The 24,925-nt window shown below is 38.4% G+C and overlaps 2 protein-coding genes across 5 annotated transcripts in view; one reads left to right on the forward strand and one right to left on the reverse strand.

Moving 5' to 3' along the window:
* clockb (clock circadian regulator b) overlaps positions 1 to 24,925 on the reverse strand; it is a 24,984-nt gene continuing 59 nt past the window's right edge. Inside the window, exons 1-25 of one of the 4 annotated variants that reach the window (XM_028458626.1) lie at positions 24,577 to 24,913; positions 19,085 to 19,175; positions 17,308 to 17,474; positions 16,839 to 16,927; positions 15,668 to 15,727; positions 15,380 to 15,528; positions 14,369 to 14,460; positions 14,196 to 14,285; positions 13,892 to 14,012; positions 13,290 to 13,403; positions 12,892 to 13,010; positions 12,697 to 12,779; positions 12,426 to 12,532; positions 12,178 to 12,325; positions 11,914 to 11,989; positions 10,987 to 11,131; positions 10,804 to 10,907; positions 10,143 to 10,307; positions 9,719 to 9,877; positions 4,500 to 4,700; positions 3,766 to 3,959; positions 3,267 to 3,399; positions 1,155 to 1,289; positions 826 to 956; positions 1 to 786 (exon numbers count right to left, since the gene is read on the reverse strand). In XM_028458626.1, the coding sequence (XP_028314427.1) occupies positions 633 to 786; positions 826 to 956; positions 1,155 to 1,289; positions 3,267 to 3,399; positions 3,766 to 3,959; positions 4,500 to 4,700; positions 9,719 to 9,877; positions 10,143 to 10,307; positions 10,804 to 10,907; positions 10,987 to 11,131; positions 11,914 to 11,989; positions 12,178 to 12,325; positions 12,426 to 12,532; positions 12,697 to 12,779; positions 12,892 to 13,010; positions 13,290 to 13,403; positions 13,892 to 14,012; positions 14,196 to 14,285; positions 14,369 to 14,460; positions 15,380 to 15,528; positions 15,668 to 15,727; positions 16,839 to 16,855 (2,697 nt within the window). In that variant the 5' untranslated portion in view covers positions 16,856 to 16,927; positions 17,308 to 17,474; positions 19,085 to 19,175; positions 24,577 to 24,913 and the 3' untranslated portion in view covers positions 1 to 632. Of the gene's footprint in view, positions 957 to 1,154; positions 1,290 to 3,266; positions 3,400 to 3,765; positions 3,960 to 4,499; positions 4,701 to 9,718; positions 9,878 to 10,142; positions 10,308 to 10,803; positions 10,908 to 10,986; positions 11,132 to 11,913; positions 11,990 to 12,177; positions 12,326 to 12,425; positions 12,533 to 12,696; positions 12,780 to 12,891; positions 13,011 to 13,289; positions 13,404 to 13,891; positions 14,013 to 14,195; positions 14,286 to 14,368; positions 14,461 to 15,379; positions 15,529 to 15,667; positions 15,728 to 16,838; positions 16,928 to 17,307; positions 17,475 to 19,084; positions 19,176 to 24,576; positions 24,914 to 24,925 lie in introns of those variants that run through there. The other 3 variants (XM_028458544.1, XM_028458374.1, XM_028458463.1) reach the window with 3 other exon arrangements.
* exoc1l (exocyst complex component 1 like) overlaps positions 24,298 to 24,925 on the forward strand; it is a 6,790-nt gene continuing 6,162 nt past the window's right edge. The window contains exon 1 of the mRNA XM_028458802.1: positions 24,298 to 24,515. The gene's annotated coding sequence lies outside the window, so the exon portion shown is untranslated. The remainder of the gene's footprint in view (positions 24,516 to 24,925) is intronic.

Below are 24,925 nucleotides of genomic sequence, written 5' to 3' on the forward strand. Positions count from 1 at the left end.
ACAGTGACATAAATTCAAAGCCTCTGTTGGACTTTTTTTTTTTTTTTTTAGAACAGGGAGAGTTTGTTGGAGGGGGGTCTGAGGGAGAGCACAGATTGCTTCGTCTTTGACAAAAAATCGCTTAAAGTAAAAATTCAGATTTTAAAAGCGACTAATAAAACTTACACAGTTATTCTTTTCATGCAATCATATAAAATACTACATTTCTGTTAGGCTATATCGGATATTTACATGTTTTTTTTCTATATCATACAGCAAATCTGTACAAGGTCAATTCACTTTGACACGCCTTCAAAAACAGTTCACCGATACCGAGTTGATAGGGTTTTTTTTTTTTTTTTTTACGTTACCATGGAGATTAGTGTTCCCTCAAAATTCCATCTTCGGTGACGGAACGTGGGTTTTTAATCCACCCTGTTGCCATGGTGACAATCTTTGGCAAGCTCCTTGTGTGTGCTCACAAACTTTCCTCTTTCCTTTCAGCCAGCTCTTAGAGATGGAAAAAAGCAAAGGAGACAATTCTGAGGAAAAGAAAGTTTGTGAGAGCTTTGCAACCAAAAAACAGCTGCATTCTCCTTAAGAGTTTCATTTTCCCACCGCTGTTCTCGCACATCACACTTCCTGCTTGGCTTTTACTGCGGCTGGCTGTTCACGCTGTCAGTCCGGTGCGATGAAGTGCCTTTTTGCTGTTTTTGGGATTGTGTTTTCAGCTGCTGCTGATGTCTCTGGTGGTGAGATTGTTGTTGCTGCTGCTGCTGCTGTTGTTGTTGTTGTTGTTGTTGCTGTGGCTGCCTTTGCAGGAGCTGCTGCTGTTGTTGCTGTTGCTGTTGTTGTTGTTGTTGTTGTTGTTGCGGCTGTGCATGAGTCGCCTGGGTGAAAGTGCCCTGTTGTTGGAGTGGGAAAGCTGCCTGCAGAATTAGCTGGGTAGACTGGTTATTATGAAGAAGACGAGTGCCCTGTGAAGAAAAAAAACACAATATCAACACAAATACCTTTATTTCTACAGTGCTTTTAATGGCCATAATATAATCCTACACCCTTTGCAATTAAAAAAAAAAAAAAAACACTAAACCAACAAAAAAACCTAATGTACTTAAACAATATAAAAGGTTTCTTAACATGGTCCACATATGATATTTGCCCTCTGCTGGTACCTGTAGGAATTGCTGTTGTGGCTGCTGCCCCTGCTGTCCACTCTGGGCCACTACAGCGGTCTGGTTTTGGCCATCTTGCTGGCCTTGAGGAGGTTGGGCCGGTTGCAAAGTTAGAGTCTGAGTCTGCCCTCCCTGCTGAAGAGACAGAGGAATATGTCAGCTAACCATTCCACATAAAGGCTTTGTCTTTATGATGATCTAGTGATTTAGAAAAATCTTGGGAGATTTTTATACATCTGTATGATCTGGAACAGGGGTCACCAACCTTTCTGAAACTCTGAGCTACTTTAAAGCTAGTGAATAGTCCAAAGTGCTAATAGTTCAAAAAGCACTTATTAAATACTATTTTTTTACGTTTTCACTTTAAGTTTCATAATGTATTTCTCCTAATTTATACAATTGTTTTTATTTTACTTTTGTTTCACAGGAAATCTTCATGTACCTATTTTACAGGGCCACTAACAACTTTAAATAATGGTAAAACATGTAACATGGTTGTACAATTTAACCATTATGTAATTTTTTTTTTATTAAAATCCATTTTGTTTTGTTTTTTAACATATCTTATCACAGGGGAGTCAAACTCATCTTAGGGGCCAAATATAAAGTAGTTTGATCTTAAGTGGACTGCAGATTTTAGGCGAGTAAATGAGCATTTTCAACAATAATGTCCCCAAGTTTGCACTTTGACATATAAATGATACATAATGTAAGCTGCTGACAATATCCAAGCAATAAGTGATAGATATTAGTCCCTGCAGGATTTTATCTTTTAAATTTAATCAATTCAATCAATTTCACTGATTTTGTGACCAAATTGTATTCAATTTTGGGAAATTATGAGAAATAATTTTAAGAAAATGGAGTCCTTTGAACAAATTCAGATTTAAAATGAATGCAGTCGTGATAAAAGCGTGGGAAAATAGCGATCCTCAAAATTTTGTGGAGTTTTGTTGAATTAGTGTATTTAGAAGTGCTGAGTTATCTACAACCGCATTATTTGATCATTTACACAATATTTCATGTCTTTTTTTTTTACTTTCTCCAGTGAGAAATAAACATTCAAAGATGGTTAATTTGATACAAAAACATAAAGTGCAGCAGTATGTAACTCTACTAAGGCTCTGACTACATCTGTATTTATCTGTGTGGGTTTGAAGCCTGGCAAGATTTCAGATGAAGCTGATTGGTGACGGGAGCTCCACAACAGGCCTGAGGGCACCTCACATGGTCCACGCGGACTACCTGGTGCCCGTGGACACCATGTTGGTGACCACTGATCTGGAGTAAAGGTACTCTGGTAGGTCTGCTATGGACGTTTGCATTTCATTTCCTTCTATTAGAACTAAATAAAGACAATGTGATCACAGAACTAAAACTGATGCATACATTGTATTTTAAAGAGCCCATGTTAAGCTAAATAAACCTTTCTGTTCTTCAAACATCATAAACTGCTATTTAAGCTTCATACACATGCCCAAAGTGTTTTTTCATTGATTCCCTCAATCATTAGTTAGAGGGTGATTTGCTCCTTTCTTACTACAGGGTGAGCCCAAACACCTCACTCCAACTTGATGACGCGTTCCCACTTTGATGACAAATTTGACGCGGCACTGAGCTGGAGAAGCCGCGCCTCCAGGAAGCTCTCTGCTGTGATTGACATGTAAACAGACACGCCCACAAAGGTGATCATTTCAGCATCCTTCGCGCAGTGCTATGTATGTATTTTCTAGTCTATGTATGTACCGGGAACACCCCGCCCTCACACTCTGTCTCGTGTTTATAAAGCAGCATGAGCTCAGCTCTGGAGTGAATCAGAGGAGGGTGGGCCGTCCTCTGGCTCTACGTCACCGTGCGGGGAGGAGGAAGTCAGTATCCCGTCTGTAGACACGCCCACTCATAAATATGCATAACTAGGCCGCAAATCAGCCTGTTTGTGTAGAGTTGGTCAGAAAGTGACTTTTCAGAGGCTAAAACTCTGGAAAACAGGCAAGTTTAGGAAAATAAACCTCAAATACTATGTTTTTGGAGTTCTTAGAACAAATGGAGATGGATGAAAAATAGAACTGACAGAAAAAGAAAACCATTTACTTTTGGATGATGTGTGTTTACCTGTTGGCCACCAAAAGGGTTGTACGTTGTGACCACTTGCCCCATGAACATAGACGTGGGCACCATGACGGCACCACATGCATGCATCGGTGCCGTCACTAGTTTTGTAACTAGCTGCTGTCCTGCTGGGAATCTGAAAAATACGGAAAAAAACAAAACAAAAAAAGACAGTGTCACACGAGTCATATTTGAAATCTACCAAAAGATTTCCTGTTTACAAAAGAGAGGGCCAGCAGAATATGAGATGACCACGAAAGAGAACCTATAATATGTTTCACAGTTGGAGAAAAGAAAGAGAAAACCCAGGGATTTGTGAATTACATGTTAAATGAAGCCTAGCCTCTTAGCAGTGAGGGCTCATCACTTCCCAATAATGGACATGCTCCCTTTTTATCGTCTGTAACCACTTGATTTTAGACAAAAAACATCTTTAAGCTCATCTTAATCATTTCATTTTAACTGTTTCACCAGAAATAAAGAAGAATGGCCATTTTCTTACCGAATCTGTCTGTCTTGTGTAAAGGTGGCGACGGCGGTGCCCTGCTGCGTGTTGTTCTGGGGCAGGCTGGAGCTGATCTGGAGCACATTTGGCTGCCCTGGCTGGGAGATCATCATGGTGTTGTACAGGGGAGCAGATACAGAGCCCTGGTTCTGAGGCTGAGCCTGGGCAGGTTGCTGAGGTTGACGCTGGGACTACAAAATGTGTGAGGAGGATGACGTTAAAACATTTCACAACAAAGAAAATCCTTTATTAAATGTCAGAACAATATATTGAATTAAAATATAAATCAGAGTCATGAGCTTGATTAAACTTTAAACACTTTAATTTGAGGATAAAGATTTGTCTGTCTGATTGCTCTTTACTGGGTTTACTGAATTTCTTAAACGAATTTAAACGAGTGTGTCTTGTTAAATGGCTTGATATTCATACTTTGAAAGAATGTGGCGTAAAAAGCTGACCAAGATTAAAACAGAATGGTTCAAGTGATGATGCTGATTACAATCTACCCTGCAGGTCTGCCTGTTATCTGAGTGAGCTACAGACTCTAGCCTCACATTTCCACAGTGCATCTTTGTTTCTGAGAAGTCATCCACTTAGCTTTGAGCTTAGTTTTCTCTGACAAGCATCCAATTCATATTACTCTTGGATTTAAGATCTCTCATGCAAAGTATTCTGGGTGCTATTAAAAACATAATCCAAACCATAGTGATCATGAAGTATGTGTGTCCCACCTGTGAGAGCGTGTTGGCCTGCTGCTGTAAACTCTGCTGAGGGGCAGTGGGCTGCTGCTGAATAGTGAGCTGAGGAGTTGATGAGTGGACAGGGTTCAGGGTTGTCTGCTGGACCTGACCAGTCAAAGGAGCCGCTTGCTGGACGGTCCCAACATGAGGGAGCTGCATATTTATTGCTCCACTCTGCTGCTGCAGCAACATCTGTTTGGATAGAGACGTCAAAGCACTAAGTACACAACATTGACTCTAGACATTTAAATCTAGTCCACTTGATTTGAGTTTATAAACATATTCATAAAAAATTAACTCATGTTAACAAAAGTTTATTACTGCTGTTACATCCCAATAACAGAGCTTGAGGTTAAGCAGAATACGTTCAACAGCTGAAGAAAACTTGTAAAGGAAAACCCATCCTGTGACTGTTGGTGAAATAAAAATAGAGAATACAGAATTGTTTTTAAACATGCATGAAGTGAAATGGAAATTTAAAAATCATACAACAAATAATTATAGTTAGTTTTGCCTGAATAAAAACATTCTACATAGTTACAGAGATTAATTTTGTCTTCTTTTTGAACAGTATGTTATATTGGGGTTTCCTTTATTCAGACAATAACTGACAAAATTAATCTTGCCAGAACTACAGGTACATCTAAAAAAATTAGAATATCATGAAAAAGTTTAATATTTTTTGTCACTCATTTCAGAAACTCAAACCCATATATGATGTAGGCTCACGACACACAGAGTGAAATATTTCAAGCCTTTATTTCTTGAAACTTTGATGATTATGGCTTACAGATAATGAAAACCCAAAATTCAGTGTCTCAGAAAAAATAGAAAATGACATAAGATCAATAAAAAAGGATATTTTAAACAAAAATCTAAGGCTTCTGAAAATTATGTTAATTTCTATGCACTCAATATTTGGTTGGGCCTCCTTTTGCATGAATGACTGCATTGATGCAACGTGGCATGGAGGCGATCAACCTGTGCCACTGCTCAAGTGTAATGGAAGCCCAGGTTGCTTTGATAGCAGCCTTCACATCATCTGCATTGTTGTTTCTGGTGGCTCTCACCTTCCTCTTGTTCAGGTCAGGCCAGTTCGATGGCCAATCAAGCACAGTAACACCATGGTCATTGAACCAGCTTTTGGTACCTTCATTGCAGCCCAAATCATCACAGACTGCGGATACTTCACACTGGACTTCAAGCAATGTGGATTATGAGCCTCTCCACTCTTCCTCCAGACTCTGGGACCTTGATTTCCAAATGATATGCAAAATTTACTTTCAGAATCCACGTTGCTTGAAGTTCAGTGTGAAGTTTCCAGCAGGACTTAGCACCTACCCACACTGCCAAAGGTACCAAAAGCTGGTTCAATGACCATGGTGTTACTGTGCTTGATTGGCTAACAAACTGGCCTGACCTGAATCCCATAGAGACACTATGAGGTATTGACAAGAAGGTTTGGTGTCTCTCACCTTCCAACAATGCAGATGACCTTATGGTTGCTATCAAAGCAACATGTGGGGTTCCACTACGCCTGAGCAGCGGCACAGGTTGATGACCTCCATGCCACACTGCATTGATGCAGTAATTCATGCAAAAAGAGCCCAATCAAGTATTGAGTGCATAGAAATGTAATGTATGTAATATTCAAATTTTCCGAGACACTGAATTTTTTTGTACCTGTATTACATGGAAGTCAAGAGAAACTTCAAAGGAGCCATCAAAGGCGATCAGCAGAACTCCCCTGACAAAGACTGGAAGTTTACAGTCGAAATATGTCAGGAGATAAAAATTTCCTGAAAAACCTATGACTGAATAAACAAAACCCCAATTTAACATACTGTTAAAGAAGACAAAATAAATCTCGTTGGGATTATGTATAATGTTTTCATTCAGGCAAAACAAACTATAATTGTTTTTAAATCCCTATTTCACTTCATCTGATTTCATTCATTCAAACTTTTTTAACTAAAGTAAAGACAAACTAATTTTGAAATGGTAAAGGGTATTGAAGAACTATGGTAATACCGTCTCTGTATGAAAACTAGGGATGCAACAATACAGTCAGCACACGGTTCAATACGTAACTCATTTTTTGGTCACAGTTCATGGTTCGGTTTGGTTCTAATGGCCCAGTCCGGTAAAGCGTTTCCAGTGTTAAGTATTTTAAGTACATTTTAAAGAACCGCAAGGAATTAAGAAAGATCGTGTTTTTAATTTTAAACCGTTTTATTTTACTTTGAAGCAAAACAAAATTCATACACATTCCTGTTTATCGTATCTTGTGTGATATAAAGTAAACAAAAATGTGTAAAATACATATAAAATAAAATAACACTTCCAAAGGACAAGTGTCCTGGCAGCCTCATTCAAAAATAAAATAAATACTAAACAAAACAAAAAAACAGTCATCAACATCCCCCGCCAAAAAAAAACAGAACAAGGGCAAAAACTCCGGAAAAAATATTTGCACGCTTCTCATTTTCAAACTCCATCAAGGTATTGATACCCTGAAGCCACACACCAAATTTAATTATCCTATGTAAAACAGTTTCTGAGAAAAGCTGTCCACTTTAACTCGGACAGACAGAGCCCAAACCTAAACCTAAATAAACCTTCACCTTCAGTAAAATTAAAGTGGTCATTTATTTTGTAACATGGATGCAGTGTAAAAAAAGATGACGTAGCCCAAATCTCCAACCACCAATAATGGCTGTAAATCCCTGGTGGTAAACACCTACTGCTTATGATATTTTTTGTGTTTCTCTGAACAAGTGGAGTCTGAACAAAGGCACTGGTGAGGGACCGTTATGTTGGAAGTGTTTCCTTTTTAATAGGAGACACGTGTAAAACAATGTGTTACAGACACTCAGTTTTTAGGCTGGGTTACCGGTGTCATGTGCTCAGTTCGCATCGTACTGAGATTGTATATGCGCATGCGCGCACATGCACATTACCAAAAAATAAAATGTTGCTAAAAAATCTAACTAATCTTTGTTTACTTTTGTTTTCAAAGTGAACAGACACGTGTTTTATTTGTTTATTGGATTATGTTAGGGTTATAAACTTAGTACGGAGGTAAACTCAGTAGGTGACACCAGTCTCAAAATGCCACTCACTTTGTTCTTCTTCTCGTTGGGTACACTAGTTAAAATAGCTACTCCTCTGTTATTCGTGAACGGATTGGGCTGAAATTTGGTAGGTATAATGTATGGATGTGTACGCATCGACGCACAGAGCCCTATTTTTGATTTGGAGCCAGGGACGCCCCTAGGGGCCCCAAAAAAAAGAAAAAGAAAGCTGATTTCTCGTTCATTTGCGAGCTAAATAATACGATGGTTACTCCTCTACTACTACTCCTCTGTTAATGATGCTCTTGAATCGGGCTGTAATTTGACATGGACATTCTATGAGCGGATGGCAAGAGCCTCTCATAGAACTTTTTGAAAGGGTGCCCTAGGCGGCTATGGGCGGGGCCGTCATCCCTGGGGGGGCTGCTCCCGGAGCTGCTTCTGTTCTGGGTCCTTCTGGCCTGGGGTCTGGTCCCTGCTGGCTCTGAGCCCACCGGCGGGCGCCCGCTGGCTGCCCATTCGGCACGGCTCTGCCGTCTGCTGAGCGTGGGCCTTGGCTCCTCTGCTGGGGTCTCAGGCGGGGGGTTCTCTGGGCCCTCCCCTCGGGGGGTTGGGTGCGGGGGTGTGGATGGGTGGGGGAGGGCCTTGGGGTTGGGGGTTGGGGTTGGTGGCGGGATGCGCTGGGTGCTCAGCTCCTTGGGGCTTTCTCGGATGTGTATATGGGGGGCGGTGGCTGCTTCTCGGCCTGGGATCTCGGGGGCATCTGGGGGGCTGCTCGGCCGTAGGGGGGTGGCCTGGGGCTCCTTGGCCCCCACTCTTTCTGCTGGCCTGGCTGCCCGGGGCGGCTCCTGGTTTTGCAGTGGCGGTTTTTGCACATATACTGGTCTACGATGCACTGGCACGCCTTGGGATGTGGGATAAATCTCATACTGGGCTTGACCTTAGACACGTTGATCCCAAATACCTGCTTTAGGTACTACCACTCACTCCTTCCCTCTGTCCACAGCCACCACCATTATATCTAAGCTTCACACTTGTCACTATACTGGCTTGATTACACAACATAATAAGCACAATATGTTCTACTACAACTTCACATCTCACTCTCACTTTAAAATATTCTTCCCCACCCTATTTCCTGCCTCGAGTCTCTCCTCCCTGCTCACTCCCCCCGCCCCTACCACCCCCTCACTTAGATGTAACACTGCTCTCCCTTTTTATATCCTCCCTATAATAAAATGTTTCATACCCTTCCTTAGGGAGGGCTGGTGATGGTCACAATTAAGCAATAAAATAAATTGATTTATTTCATTGCAATAACAAAAAATGCATTGCTGTCTCATAATGATTGCACTTATTGTAGTGTTGACCTTTGGCAGCATGTGCAGACAAGTGAAAAAAATAAAAAATTAAAATTAAAATTGGGAGGGGACGGGGGCCCACCCCCTTTTGCTGTAATTTCTAAATTTATTGGAACATACTTAAGTCGTGTAATATATCGTTTCAAAGGCAATTCAACCTAGATTACAATTTTATGTCGCACATTTTCATTTGTTTTACTCGGTGGAACCAAGTCATTTCACTGAATTCTCTAGACGGTGGTACATGCTATTCGGCGCGGAGATGTTCTGCGGGCCCGGCCGTAGTTCACCATAACTTGTATATATCACCATAACCATTTTCTCTTCCTTGTCATTAGATTAAAAAAAAGAGAAAAATGTTCCCACACCACTGACTTTAAAGACTGTATGCTAAAAGTAAATAATGTTGCTTAAGCATCACCAAACTTTAGTGCGATATGATTGGTTTATTAGCTCACGTGGCGGGGTTTCCTCATCCCTGCACGCTGACTCATAGGCAAGCAGGCAAAGCCAATTTAAAGAGACATACAATGCACGGAGCCTATATGCGAAAACGTAAAAAAAAACGCAGATTACAAGTCAGTATAGAACTGTGGATGCCGATACTGAACGGTTCAATATATTATTGAGAATTGTTGCATGCCTAATAAACACCGTGTACCTGTATGAATACCATCTACCTGTGTGAACACCGTGTACCTGTGTGAACACCGTGTACCTGTGTGAACACCGTGTACCTGTGTGAAAACCGTGTACCTGTGTGAACACCGTGTACCTGTATGCCCTGTCCCTGGACTCTCTGCAGCTGCTCTTGTATGTGTCGAAGCTCATCCTGCTGCCGCTGGATGTTGTCCTGAATCAATCTGGTCCTCTGCTCTAGCTGCTCCTTTAGGTGCTGCATGGCATTCACCTGTGCCGAGAACTCCATTACGGGCTGGTGTTGGTGTTGGTGTGGTGGTGTGGGGGGCAAAGAGCAGTGCATCAGTCTTATTTGACAAATGGTATGCTTTAGCTCTTTTTCAGGAATCCAAAATTGTTCAACATGCACTCATAGTGTGAAAAAAACAGGAATTATTGCATATTTTCTGTTACTGATTCTCTTTTAATTAGTATTATCTTTATGATCAACAACGTGAATATTAAATAAATCTTTTAGTTGTTGTTTTCTCAAGTTTGTTAAACAGTATCACCAGGCTCACCTGTACATTTGTCTGAAGTTGTTGTGATTGTTGTTGTTGTTGCTGCTGTTGTTGTTGTTGCTGCTGCTGCTGTTGTTGCTGCTGTTGTTGCCGTTGTTGTTGCTGCTGCTGTTGAGCCATTATGCTTGGAGTTACACTTTGCCCAGTCGTCTGAGAGCTCATTGACTGCAAATTTACAAAAATAAATTTAACGACTGAATGAATGATTTTTTAAAAAATTATAATCACTTATAATGTGTATAAGTTAGCTGTTTGTTTGTCAGTGTTAATAAATATGTTTGTGCTGTTATTGTATATATATATATAATTACATGCATTTGTCACAAGAAAAATTGCATTGATGTGTACTTTCAAAACAAGCGTGTACTGATACACACATTCTATAAAATGATACAGACCATTATAAACAGATGTAAAATGATTTGGACAACTCAGCACTTTCAATAGGTAGAAGAAAAACGATTTAGTTTAACAAACACAAGTTCCTTTTCAAGTCTTTTCAGCACCTTGTAAAATAATTTCTGGTTGAACTTGTTTTTCTTTGCCTTTTCACTCATTCACCTGAACTTTCCTGTGAGTGACTCAAGTAGAATTTCCACCTAAATACCCACAGGAAAAAGATTGCTTTCAGAAGAAAACTATATTTGCAACTCTGTCTCACCTGACTGCTGATGGATGAGCGACGCTGTGATGTCATCTCCATGGTGGAGGGCAAAGACTGGCGAGGAGGCGTGGCCGTGTCCATGTGAAGCTTAGAGGCTGTTGCTGTGAACACAGAACCATTAATGAGGAGGCTTTACAGACGCTGGAGCAGAAAACACATTCAAATCTGTGTAGATCATACAAGTGCAAGTGTTGTCGGAAACATGGGAAGAAGACTTGCGGGAACTCCGCGAGGAGGTGGAAGGTGTTCTACTGCGGTCAAATCGCTCCAGGGCCTCTTTCAGGCTGGACGTATTGAGTTGTGACTCTGAACCAGAGTCCTGACCCTAAAAAGTAAAGATTTGCAAAAATCAAACATAAATGGAAATATATAAAATAAAGAGTAAGACTTTGCTGATGAACACAAACAATCCATCAAAAAAATCCACATTGGCAAACACACTGTATACAAACTGTTTACACACATTGTTTCAAACTGTATATTGATATAGTATTGCTAATGTATCATCACATACATGTTGCATTTATTGATATTCTGTTTTATTTTGAACAAATGCAATAATTAAAAAAAACAATAATGCAATAAACAAAATATTTGATGCAGATGACTGCCCCTCAGAAAAAAACTGAACAAAAACAAAACAACTACATATATTATTACATACACATACTTTTTGTGTACGATAGGATTTGGGTGGAAGTATAAATATATTACTATAAGAATTACTTACTTTGAGTCTTTTAAAATAGGACAACTACGATTCATGTTTTAATCACCCATTTTCTATAACTATCAACTAATGAATTACTCTCAAAGTAATTTACAAAGTTTTTTTTAAAACCTAAATATAGATTTCACCTTGGCAAGCAAAAAAAAAAAATCATACTCATTTCTAAAAAAAAAATTACTATGTCAATAACAATTTACAAAATCAAAATCTGAGAAAGGAGGGATGTTCCCTGGAAAGAAGGAACTAAGTACAATATAAATACAATAAAAACAATTGTTTAATTAAGACCCTGTACTTGACAGGAGGATTTTGTAAACAAGCAGAGCTGATTTCCATATTAGTACTGACAGAAATTGTAAATATAAATTCCTTCCCACCTTGTCCACTGTGGCTTCTGGAGTAGATTCCTCGATGCCAAGCTCCCGGCGCTGCTCTGCCCTCACCTCTGCATAGCTGTGCGTCATACAATCAAACAAAGTTTTGAGTAATTATAAAGAAAGAATGTGCAAAGAGAAAATTAAAGCTTGTGCTAAAAATTAGGAAAAGATTTTAAAGCTTTCTGTCATCATACACTCAAAAACACGGAGCATTTGTAAAACAGGCAAAGTTACGAAGGAGAGGCAGAATACATTGAGCTGTACCTGACTACTGTGTGTGTGCAGACAATAAACTCAGGTCGTGAGTTCCACTGATGGTAGGTGATGTAGTATTGGGTCTGCAGCCAAATCCACTGTTGGCCTTTAGTCAGAAAACGATAATAACATGACTTCCCTTTACCGTACTGCATCACTAAAACAGACAGAGATACCAGAGAGCAAACGTGTTACAACCACTCAGAGAAACGGTTTCTAAAAGCATTTGTCTAGAGTGTATATGCATTGGAACTCACAGTGTTCATGACATTTCGCTAGTGTCTCCAGGTCATCCACGTGGTAATAATCATACCCTGATGTTCCCAAAACTTCAAAAGGCAAGTAGCCTATGATTGGCGGTGCTCTAGAAATGTAAAAAAAAAATACAAACAAACAAACAAAAAAAAACAGTCAATCTGCTGCTAATGTGATGCTAAATGTAATCTAACATTTTTAGCACCAGCTCTGAATGCTCCCATTGACAGAAGCATGAGAGGGCACAAATCAACATGTGTTTGCGTGTTTAACCTATGGTCCAAAAAAAGGAATTTCCATTCTAGACTGTGCCTGGAAGTAAACTCTTCATTGGGCTCTTCCACTGTGCACATTTCCTATAATCAAAAAAAAAAAACAGTGGTTAAGGAAATTTAATCAAGATACAATTCATAACACAACATGAAATGATTCAAAACTAAAATAAACAACAAGCTATCTGGAGGATACCTTAATAAACTGAGGTTTGGCAAGCCGGACGGTGGCAACGAAGCACACTTGGTCATCAAAGGCAGGCTGAAGGGACCGTTGTAACACTCCTGCTAGACCATTTCTTGCCACATTGGGAACTGTGCAAAAGATAACAAGACTTCAGTGTGTTACTTAAATGTAAATCGTTGTTAAACAGGTAGTGACCAGCCAAAACCAGGGGAAGGGAGAGAACAATAATCATTATTAAAACAATAAATCAGATCATTAATGTTAGAGCTCCAGACTAATTCACAGACCAGGTCTCTGAACTGATGCATACATTTTTTAGGTGAATGTCGCCATGCTATTTACGTGTATTTTACAATTAAGATAAGTAATACATAGCTGAAGTACGACTGAGATGATTAGTGACTTACCGTTATTGAGGGACTTGAAGTTGCCAATAAACTTTACATATTCGTAGACTGGAGGCTCTTTGGGATCAATGGCACCTCTCAGCATGTGACAGCAGAACTCCAAATGATTCTTAGCTGAGGATGAAAAACATATGTATAAGAAAACATTTTTTTCAATAAATAACACAGACGATGCATAGCAAAGCATTATACAATCAACTATTTGTGTTGAGTGTGTGTTCTACACTGCATTGATACATTTGTACTAAACTATTCCAGACAGAGGAAAGAAAAATTCATCTCCATTTCACTTTGAAATTGTTTTCTTTGATTTCTGTTTTATTTTGTACAAAACCAATCAAAACAACAGTCCTCTTACGGAATTTAACACAGCAAAAATGATTAAGTAATTTTAAAGAACGAGCCACAACAGAAAGCAAAAATAACAATTTAGAGTGTATAGCCCCTGTGAAGAAAACTCCAGAAAAAAAAGAGTTTGGTGTGGTGGACAAAATATATTCTACAATTATTGAAAACAAATGTGTAATATCAATATAAGAGAGGATGGAGTATTTTTGAAAGAAAAAGATAAAAGGGTGAGGTGCAAAATGAGTGTGACTGACTCTTCAGGTAATCTGTGTTGAGGCTTTCTGGGTCAGTGGGATGTGTGGACAGAGCCTTGTACACGTCAGAGTGTTCTCCAACAGGCAAAAAATTTAACATGTTCTGGTCCACCAAGTCCGCCTGGAAAAATGAACACAAGTTTATTAGTGCAAAAAAAATATATATATAACAAAACAAGAAAACATATTGTGGGCGAAAGGCATGATCTTTGGATCACAAATGTTTGGCCTTAAGCACACAAGCAAAACCTGCTAAAACCTGTTCCCCATGTAGCATGACTAAAATAGTAACATTATTACTAACCGGTAAGTGCTCTAATAGTGAGGTGACACTCTCTGAGACGTAGAGGATGTTCCCATCGGTCATTATTGCTATAAAGAATCCATCCAAAGCCTGATAAAAAATAAAAAGTTTTTTAATATTTTAAATATTTCCTTTTCTTACGAGATTGCAGGATTTAATGTAAAACCACTGACCTCCAGCATTAGCTGAGTGAACTCCTCATTACTAAGAAAAGGGGGCTTCCAGTCCTGCCTGATCTCACTTGACTCTGACTGGGCTGCAATTTCTGTTGAAAATGAAAAATTAAAATTAAAGACAAAATTTTGGGGGGAAAATGTAATGAAATAAAAACAAACAAAATTGAAAGATGAACTTAAAGGTGCAGTCCGTAACTCTTATAAGAGTGACTTTTTGTCATATTTACTAAAGCTGTCACTATGTAAGGACAGCTTTACATGAAATTAGTAGTTTGTGTGAAAAAAACAGGCTTATTGAGTCCCCCCTGCTGCTCCCGCTGCCTTTGGCAGATTGCCAGAATGCACCGTGACCGAGCAAAAGGAACCAATCAGAGCCAGTATTGTGTTTGATGGACTGTCTAACATCTGTTGCTCACAGTACCCGCCCCTTTCCAGCCAAAACACAGCAATGCTCATAGCAAGGTAGTCCCCAAAGTGTCGTCTTTTTTTAGTGTATGGTCTGGAGGAGTAGAAGATGGAATTGGGGACTTTTCTGCTTGAAAGGTAATTATTGCTGCTTGGTTTACATTATGTTTGATTTGTAATTGTTACACTAGAACTCACTCTTCACCTTTTGTGCCCTGCCATCACTGCAGCCTCCATGTGGGCTGCTGTGAGTGACACTGTGCTGGTTCTGATAGATTGGTGTGTGCACATTATATATGCTTTTAACAGTGCATGTTATATTACTGTGATGTTGCTAATGTTAGCTTGGGACTTTGTAGGCAGGGCAAGAGAGCAGCGAGGAGGGAGGGGGAGGGAGGGATCTGAAAGTTACGGACTGCACCTTTAAGTACTTTTAATTTACAAGAAGTCACCTTTTAGTGACAAATACCACAGAAGTAGCACAAATCAAGTCAATTAAAAATCCTCAGAGTGCAAAACCACAGTAAAGTGAAAACATGAATCCAGGTAAGGTAAAGTTTTAAATAAAAATGACACAGTGTAAGGACAGTGAAGAGCCCTGACCTTTGTGTTTACACAGGAAGTCGATGCTTTTCTGGAGGATGGTAGACTTGTCCATCTTCCTGGTGTTGCCAGGCAACATTGTGCCAAGTTCTTTGATGAGGACATTGAACTGGTCCCTCCGTTTCTTCTCAGACTTGTTACGGGACACGCTGAGATACAGAACAGATCCAAAGTGCACATTTTAAAATGGTGTGTGACAAACTTTTCTTTTTGTTCCCACTCTGAAGAGCTAAAATTACTCATCATTAAATGTTTATCTTTTTAGTACTGTCTTTATATCAGGCATACCGTTTTGCTTTGTCCTTTTCATCTTCTTCCATCAACCCATCAAAGATGCTACAATCATCCCTAAAGGCAAGAAAAACATTCAAAGTAACTCATTTTAGCGTTGGTGCTTTTTTTAGTCGTTGGAAAGCAGACGTGCATCGGTAACGACTAGCTTGGCTAATGAGAGGATTCTCCTCAGGGGAACGGAGGGAGAGACGAATAAAAAGGGAAAGATGCCTGTTTGCCAAGATGGTTAATCACATTTGTGAAACAGGATGAGCGCTTGCATTCAATTCAGCCTGATAACTTTTGCTTTTAATAAGTAACAAAAAAAAATGACTGGGCCTTCTGAGCCTTGGGATATTTTTCTCACAAAATGTTCATAAAATAAGCCCCATCGTCCCTGTTAGATGATTGTTTAGATGCTCTAAACATACTAGTGATAAAGCCCTTATACAATTATTACAACTATAACATGCGGATATGTTGATTATAAAACTTTAACTCCCGAATGCGTGTGCCTCTTGGTGACTTTTTTAATGTTTTATTATTTTATGAACTTGTATGTTTTAATAACTGATGATTGTCTCTTGTCAAATACTTTTTTTAATATGTAAATGGCAGTATGATGTTATTATGTAGTTACATTTTTACTGTATATTTCATTATATACTTCCTGTAATTTGTATTCTTTTAGGCTGACATTTGAACATTCCAGGGACTACAGATTATTAAATAGCCTTCTGTATAAATCTGGTACATTTTCTGTATGGATATTAATGTACACAGTCCCTGTTAAATAAACCAATAAATAAATAAGTCAATGTAGTTTTCATCCAAAAAGTATGTCTAATAAATACATATAGATGTAGAAATACACAGGAGACTTCAGTATTTATTCCATCTGCAAAGAAATTGATATTTAATAGATATTGCATTTCCTTTCAGACATCTTTTGCAATAAATGCATATTAAGGACTATTTCCCAGTTTTAAAATTAAGAAAAAAAATGTCAAAGAATACTTCCCTTTAAAAGTAGTTTATAAAAAAAAAAGGAAATATATTATACTCATTTATAAATTCCATGTTAAACCACAGCTCTGCCAAGACGGTTTGCAAGTGTCCGTGAGTGTCTAATGCAAGTAGTATGCAATGAATGTTAAAGTGTTTAGGGCTCAGTAGTTAAACATACCCTATGCTTGATGTCATGCTGGCTGCGGATCAGGGCTGTGGCTGCAGTGATTTGTTCTTTAGGCGTGAGGTCGGCATTTGGAAGACCACCTGAAGAGACGCAAGAACTGTATGAGAGGAGTCAGAATATACAGTATGCTCCAACTCAGGAAGTGAAAGAAGCAACACCCAGTCATGCTATGCATTGCCAGAAAGCACTATGTTAACATCTGCAATGAAGTACAAATTGGAAAATGATGATCAACAAATTACCCCAAACATGTTTCACATTCATTTGTATACTGATGTAACAAGACAAACAAAAAAAAGACATTATCTACTTAAATAAACAATCAGATCATTGCACAGATGAAAAAGTTGATTCAATAAAGTTTTAGAATCCCAAGTTGATTATAAAAAATAAAAAAAATAAATCTTTACAAAGAAACTGAAAAGCTTAGAGTATCACAACATAAATTTCACAATCTCACCCCACTGCAGCCAAAGCACAAGCTCGGCTAAAGTCTCCTCGCAGGGGTTGAGGAAAAGGTTTGGGGGTCAAAGGTGACTTTAAGGGTCAAAATTGGTGCTGATGAGGTCATTGAGGTCACAAGAGGGCATTGGATTATGGGAAAGTCATGGTGGTGGTCAACCAAACCTGCCAGCAGGAAATAGAATTTAAAAAAATAACATCACTTCCAAACACATTCACACTATCAAATAATGATGAAGTCTTGTAACAACAGTTACTATTGACAACCATGTGGCGATGCGTTGAAATGGTATGTGTAATGTACAGTAACACTACACACCCATTGGAGATGCTCTGATAGTATTCCAGACATCACAATATAGCTCCTGACACACAGGCTCAAATGATCTCAATATGATAATTTCTTAGGGATGATTACCTCATGCCTGACAGTGAGTTACTGTACATTAGTGTAGCAAGTACAGTGTATTTAAAAACCGCTTCCTATTTTAGGACTTACTTTTAAATTAAAGATGAAAGAAAAATGCTTTGTTAAAAACTGGGGGAAATGGTTGGTATATAAAAACAAGAAAGATGAGAAAACAAAGAGGTATTGAGTAAATCCGTGTACCCTTCATTCTTTGATTATTGTGCTTTAAAACTAAATCAAAATAACAAATATTATTATTTTGTTTTACTGACTTAAAACCAAAACAGAAATACAGAAAACATCAAAAACCAGACAAGCAGCGTTTTTCTGTTTTAGAATTGAATTTTGCTCCGTTTGTGTGATATTTGGATATTTAAGGGAAACTAGGACGAGAGCTTCATGTTTTAATCTCACCACACAGAGGGGACCCACAGACGGGGGGGTGGAGACTTTTACTCTTGGAAAAAAAAGAGCAACGCCGGTGCATAAGTCACATTACTGATTAACTGGTGAATTGAAATGTGAATACATAAATAAATCGGAAAAAAAATGAATGTTACGAAAAGCACACACGATATGTGATTAAAAAAACAAGAGGAGGTGTAATGAATCTACTGGTGCTCCTCGTTTCTTGTGATCAACTTCTGTGTGTGTTGACGGCTGCCGTTAGCGGCTAGTGGTATTATAAAGTGTAAAATATTTATTTTCAATGCCCTCAAAAAAGCTGTAATTGTTTTTGCAAAAGTGTCAAATCGTAAAACTTCTAACATCTATTGTTTCTCACACCAGCCTTACAGTCGCTAGTCTGTCTCCAGTTTATTTGGAACGTCCTGTTTGCTCTGACAGAATGAGACGTGCTTAAGCTCTTGCTCTAATTTCCCTGTAAATATTCAAATATCTGACAAACGGAACAAGATTTCGCCATTAATATTTTAATTTTAAAACTAAAAAACGCTGCTTTTCTGGATTTTGTGGTTTCTGTATTTCTGTTTCGGTTTTAAGTCGGTAAAACAAAATAATCACACCGTTTATTTGTTATTTTGATTTGGTTTTGGAACAGAATAACCAAAGAACAAAAGGTTGTTCACATTTAGTCTGTATACATCCTTTAAGAAATACTGTTTTATTTTTATTTCATTTTTTGGGAAAGTGTTACCCGGTTTCTTAAAAAAATAGGAAAATAAAAGCATAGTTACAGTATGGCACATAGTGAGACATGCTGTGTACCTGGGTTTATATAATTGAATTGTATATAATAATTATATGACATGAATGTCTGTGAAAACTGACTGATCAAAAAAAAAAAAAAACAGCTTCTTATTTCAAGATATTTAGAAATATCGTATTTAGGCGTTTCTTCCTTTACCTTCTGGAAAGTGTTTTGTTGGCGAAACAAGCCGTTTCAGATCATGACTTCTCAAAGACTGACAAATCCACATGTATGAGCCACACCTCACCTGCAACACAAAAGACCAAGACTCATTCACAAACATGCTATTGGGCTTGTGTTCACTGTTGACCATGCATGTAAATTCACAAGGCCAACATGTAATGTAAACAAAGCAGCAGAAAAATACATGAAATGGAAGTGGGGCAGCTGCAACAATTGATATTCATATAATAATTTTTTGGGGGGGTTATCTTGTCAAGCCAAAACATTATCTTTTGAACTTTATTATAAATAAAAGGCTTTAACAACATTACCGTAGTCATGCAACAGAACAGAAAGTTTTAAAAACAATACATTATCTGAAAGGATATAAAGGATGCCTTTTATTAGTCATTTCAAAATACAATAATATTTGACATTAATACTGCAACAATATTCATTTTAAATCTACTCGCGTGATAGCAATTTTTTTTTTTTTTAACACCCAAACAATATTAACCTCCCTGTGACCCTGACAAATGTAGCAAATGGGTCAGAAAATTGACAATATTAACCTTGTTCTAGTGCCTCCTTTGGATTAGGGCTGCACAATTCATCAACTTTTAATCGTAATCACGATTTTAGTTGCCACAATTAAATTAACCAGATCATCATGAATATTTACAGCTAAAATGTGGGCTTTCTCAACCATTAGTCAGCGGCAGCTTTGAGTCATTGGTGGATTGATGTGAGCTGTAATTGTTTCCAATGAGTTGCATTTTGTGACAACACTCTGTAATAGTGGATTTATTCAGTTAACCCTTGGAACATTTTAAATTATTGGGTTCATTTCTTTTTGTTTGGTATAATTTTTTATTTAAAACTTCATTTTGCACTGTAGCTGTTCAAATATTTGTTTTTTTTAAAGTAGTGCAAAAGAAATACAGATTTGTCCCTAACATGATAAATAATTGTGATTATAATGGTGGTTACAATATTGATCAAAATAATAATGCTTATCATTTTGGCCATAATCGTGCAGCCCTCCTTTGTTGGGATTGATACAGAGCGATGGATGGAGATGTAGGCTGATCACAACTTCCTTTTTAATAGTGGAAGTAGGTCATAAGTTTAGCCATATTTGGCAGTTCTTCAAAAAAAAAAAATTGCAGTATTATCGCGCCCTGTAGCGTAAATATGAGATGTTACCACATTTTATTTAACAATTCATTCCTGAGAAATACAATCACTTTAGCTGCTACCATGGCAACCACTGGCACTGGCATTGTAATGAACCTGCTAACCTCTAACTCATGTACTAACTTTTTTGCTGCAAGGATATTCTGTTGCTCTGTGTTGTGCTTTCTGCATTATAACTAGGGGTGGGGGAGGGGGGGGGGGTCTCTAGGCACGTCACGATTCAATCATGATTATAGGGACAGCGATTCATCTTGAATCGATGCATCCAAATGCACATTACAGCATTTCTTTACCATGACCGCTGATGAATTCAGGTTTTTAACAACATACCATTTGCATTTAGACACAGGAGACAAATTTCCCTCTTAAACTTTTCATTAAACCAACAAAAGACATCTGTAAACTGTTACATTAAACATAGTGGCATCCTAGCCAACATATACAATACAATAAACAAACACTCCAGTAAAATGGCTGTTCTAAATCATTTCTTACATGTAGGTTATTAAACTAAATAAACAGTGGCACCATAATACTTTTAAAATATCTATCTATATTTATTTAACTGTATTTCGTATAATCTAACATTTAAATAAAGGATTATTGGAAATGTGTGAATCAATAATGTCAGAATGATGCATACATGCATTGATTATTTTTCCCTCCCCAGATAATATGCTGTCACTTTCAAATTGGCAGTATTGATAACAAAATTACAACACTGGAAGACGTATTCCTAAAATACATTTTGCACAAGTTTTCCTTTTCTTGTTTACCAGTGGTTTTACAGTCCTTATGTTACTAATTAAAGTTCGTAGTGTTTTGCTTCTTTGTCTTGATTCATGTTTTGGCTATTAAAACAATGTGAGTTCATATGCAGTATATATTCTGGTTATATTCAATGTTATTATTTCATATAGCAGCAATTGACTGATGTCTGTTATTGGCATGATTTTTTTCATAGTATAAGATGGTGTTAAAAACATTAGCTGGTGTCTTAAGCCCTTTTAAATGCCCAATAAAGGTATCGAGTCTAAAAATCAGGCTCTATTAAGTATTAAATCTTTTAATAAAGTAACACCTTACACCAGTCAATTTTTTTGCGGCCCCCAAAGCAAATCCCCAAAAAATATAATATAAGACGTTGGAAGGAATAGGAAGCCCAACACAACACACAACATAACTCTCAAAACACACAACTCAGCAAAATGCACAAAGTACACAGATAATTGCCAAAATACGCAAAATGACTCAAACACAACACGTAGGGATGTCCCGATACAACTTTTTCACTTCCGATATTGCAGCCTTGAGTATCGGTCGATACCGATATCAATACGATATCAGCACCAGTGTTTGGAATAACGGCGTTATGTAACGGCATTTGTTTTTCAGTAACGGGGTAATCTAACTAATTACTTTTTACGTCATTACAACGCCGTTATCGTTACTGAACGTTAAATGCGGTGCATTACATGCATTGATTGAATAAAATGTTATCCGAAAGCATCCCCAGCTTCTGTCATTAGCTGTTGTGAGGAGGTGGGTTAAAAACAAGGTGAGCGATTATGATTGGCTTAGGCGGCGTAATGTTTCATGGTAGCCAATCAGAGCCAGCATTTTTACACATGTGCCAGCAAGAGGAGGCGGTTTAAAAACAAGGTGAGCGATTATGATTGGCTAAGGCGACGTGCCAGCGCACACAACGCACACACACACACACGCCGCACACACACACACACCAGATTGGATGAAGCAGCAGAAATGGTGAGAGTGGAGCAAGTTGACATTTTTAAGGTGACGATACAAACACTACTTTATATAAATTATGGTCAAAGGCGAACGTGCATGTGAAGTGTACATTATATCCAGGAGAGAAGATTATGTCGACATCCGTTGTAAGCAACTCAAAATTAATGAAGCACCTCACGACACACACATCTAAAAAATGTGAATTATTTGACATAGAGCAACTTTTTTTTTTTTTTAATAGTAACGCAAATAGTTACTTTCCTTGGTAATGAGTTACTTTTATTACAGAGTAATTTAGTTACTAACGCAGTTACTTTTTTGAACAAGTAGTGAGGAACTGTAACTAATTACTTTTTTTAAGGTAACATTCCCAACACTGATCAGCACAAATAATACATACTTTTATTACTTATTTTGTAGTGTAGAATGTTAGAAAAGGCTTGATCAAGTGATGTTACTCAAACAGAGAACAATAATCAACAATTCAAGTTCTTCAAGTTATTTTTTACTGTCAGTATGTGGTGGGAACAACTGAAGGCGTGGGACAAAAAACAACAAAAAGTTATCGGAACGCTTATATCGGAGATTTTAGATGCAGTCCGGTAAAATCCGATATTCGTTTTCTGGCTGATATCCGATATCAATACTGGATCGGGACAGCCCTAACAACAACCACATAAACAAACACAATGATTAGGGATGTCCCGATACAAGTTTTTAACTTCCAATATAATACCGATATTGCAGCCTTGCTTATCGGCCGATACCATTATTGATCCGATACGATATCAGCATGAATCATACATACTTTTATTACTTATTTTGTAGTGTGAAATGTTAGAAAAGGCTTGATCAAGTCATGTTACTCAAACAGAGAACAATAGTCAGCAACAATAGGTTACTTTGTTGGAGTGTGAACCACAGTCACCTATGGATAGAAGTGCTGGAGCGGAAAATTTTATCGAAGCGCTTATATCAGTGATTTTAGATGCAGTCCGATGAAATACGATATTCGTTTTCTGGCTGATATCGGACCGATATCAATATCGGATTGGGACACCCCTAACAATGACTACAAAAACCCACAAAATGCAACAGAAGAGCTCAAAAAACACACAAACTGTTTAAAAAATGACAGGAACGTATAAAAAGCAACGACAAAACGCGCTAATCCACAAGAGTAACGCGGAAAATAACAGAAAAACCCATAAAATTAAAACAAGAACACAAATAAATAACAAAAACGCACATAATGACCCCTAAAATGCACAAAATGACAGGAAAATATAGAAAACAACCACAAAAATACAAAAAAATGAGCTCAAAACAGCACAAACCGAAAACCTAAATGCAGAAAATGATAGAAAAATACACAAACTTAAAAAAAGAACACCAAAAAATTACAAAAACACATACGTAATGACCCCGAAAACACACAAAATGACTAAAAACTGACAAAACATTAAAACCACAAAGACAAAACCATTTTTCCATTTTGTGTTAATACTATCATTTGTCATTATTCTAAGGCCGTGGCTACGGGTACTTTAAACGTATCCATAGACTGCCACTCTATGAATACACTTCGCTCCTTATTGGCCAGTTTAGGTCACATGATAAGTGCACCACGTGACTTAAAGTTCATTTTATTTTAGCCCTAACCCTAACTGTAACTATCCCTAACCCTAAAATGTTTATTTTTGTCAGAAATGTATTTCTTAAAGGTGGAATTCGCCTTGTTAAAAATGTTAAAATGAAAAAATTGTCAAATGTGTAATTCGATCCCACATTAGCGTAACCCACGTTAGCTGTGAGTGCGGCGTCTTAGACCAGTACTATCCTGGCACAGTGATAAACGCAGGTACATTTGTAGAAAAGCTTCGGAAATTTATCTATAGTCCCAGGGGCTATTGCTATGTTTAACATACCTCTTGACACTTTCTTACTCTAAATAATGACAAATATTGAGATTGTGGCCCTTGGATCAGATATAATCACATTTTTGTGGCCCTCGCGGTGATAGAGTTGCCCAGTAGAGTTACACACACTGTCTTAGTAGTTGGACCAAACTCAGCCCTTTGACGGGCCAGAATTGGCCCACGGGCCGTAAGTTAGTCACCACTGACTGACAATGAATAACCTCCACATTTCAGCCAACATGGCCGAATGAAGGCTGTGCATGCGCCGCAGGCTGTTAACGGTCCATTCAAGCTGCTCGTCAACGTATACATTACATTTATAATGCCACAGGTGATAGTTACAGTTATACAACCCATGTTGCTAAGCTAACCGGCTACTAGCTTAACACTGCTCATTAAACTCCAGAGATTTAAAGCTCTTACTGGCATCGTCGCATCCAGCTACTCTCAGAAAAACACCGACAGACATTTACGGTGACATGTCAAGTAGTATTTCATTATTTGTGAAAAACACTACGGAGCAATTACAGTGGAGTCCTAGCCATGGCGAGCTGGTGGTGGGTCCGAAGCTGTCACGCAACAACTGACATTGAAGACAATATAATGTACAAATGTTACCGTCAGTGCTCAACCACCGCAAACAACCCGAGCAGCCGATTAGGGCAAGGTCCTCCCGGGAGCCCACAAAATGTCCGAAAATAAACTCCGAAGCAGCGGCCATGGGGGCATTTTCGCGGCAGATTCATGTATGTACACACGGTGCAGCGGGCGCACACACACGTACACACACACGGGCAAAGGGACGCGCACACGCTCGCCCACTCGTATACACAGACACTGGCTGCTCTGAATGTGGGTCACTGGGCCTTGCTCTCCCTCAAGCGTGCGGAAACAGTCCCAAAGCCTGCCCTGCACTCCAATAATCCTGGCTCCACGAAGCCACTGCAGTCGCTCTCTCTCTCTCTCT

The sequence above is a fragment of the Gouania willdenowi genome, chromosome 1, assembly GCF_900634775.1.
Source record: "Gouania willdenowi chromosome 1, fGouWil2.1, whole genome shotgun sequence".
In the NCBI taxonomy this organism is placed as follows: Eukaryota; Metazoa; Chordata; class Actinopteri; order Blenniiformes; family Gobiesocidae; genus Gouania; species Gouania willdenowi.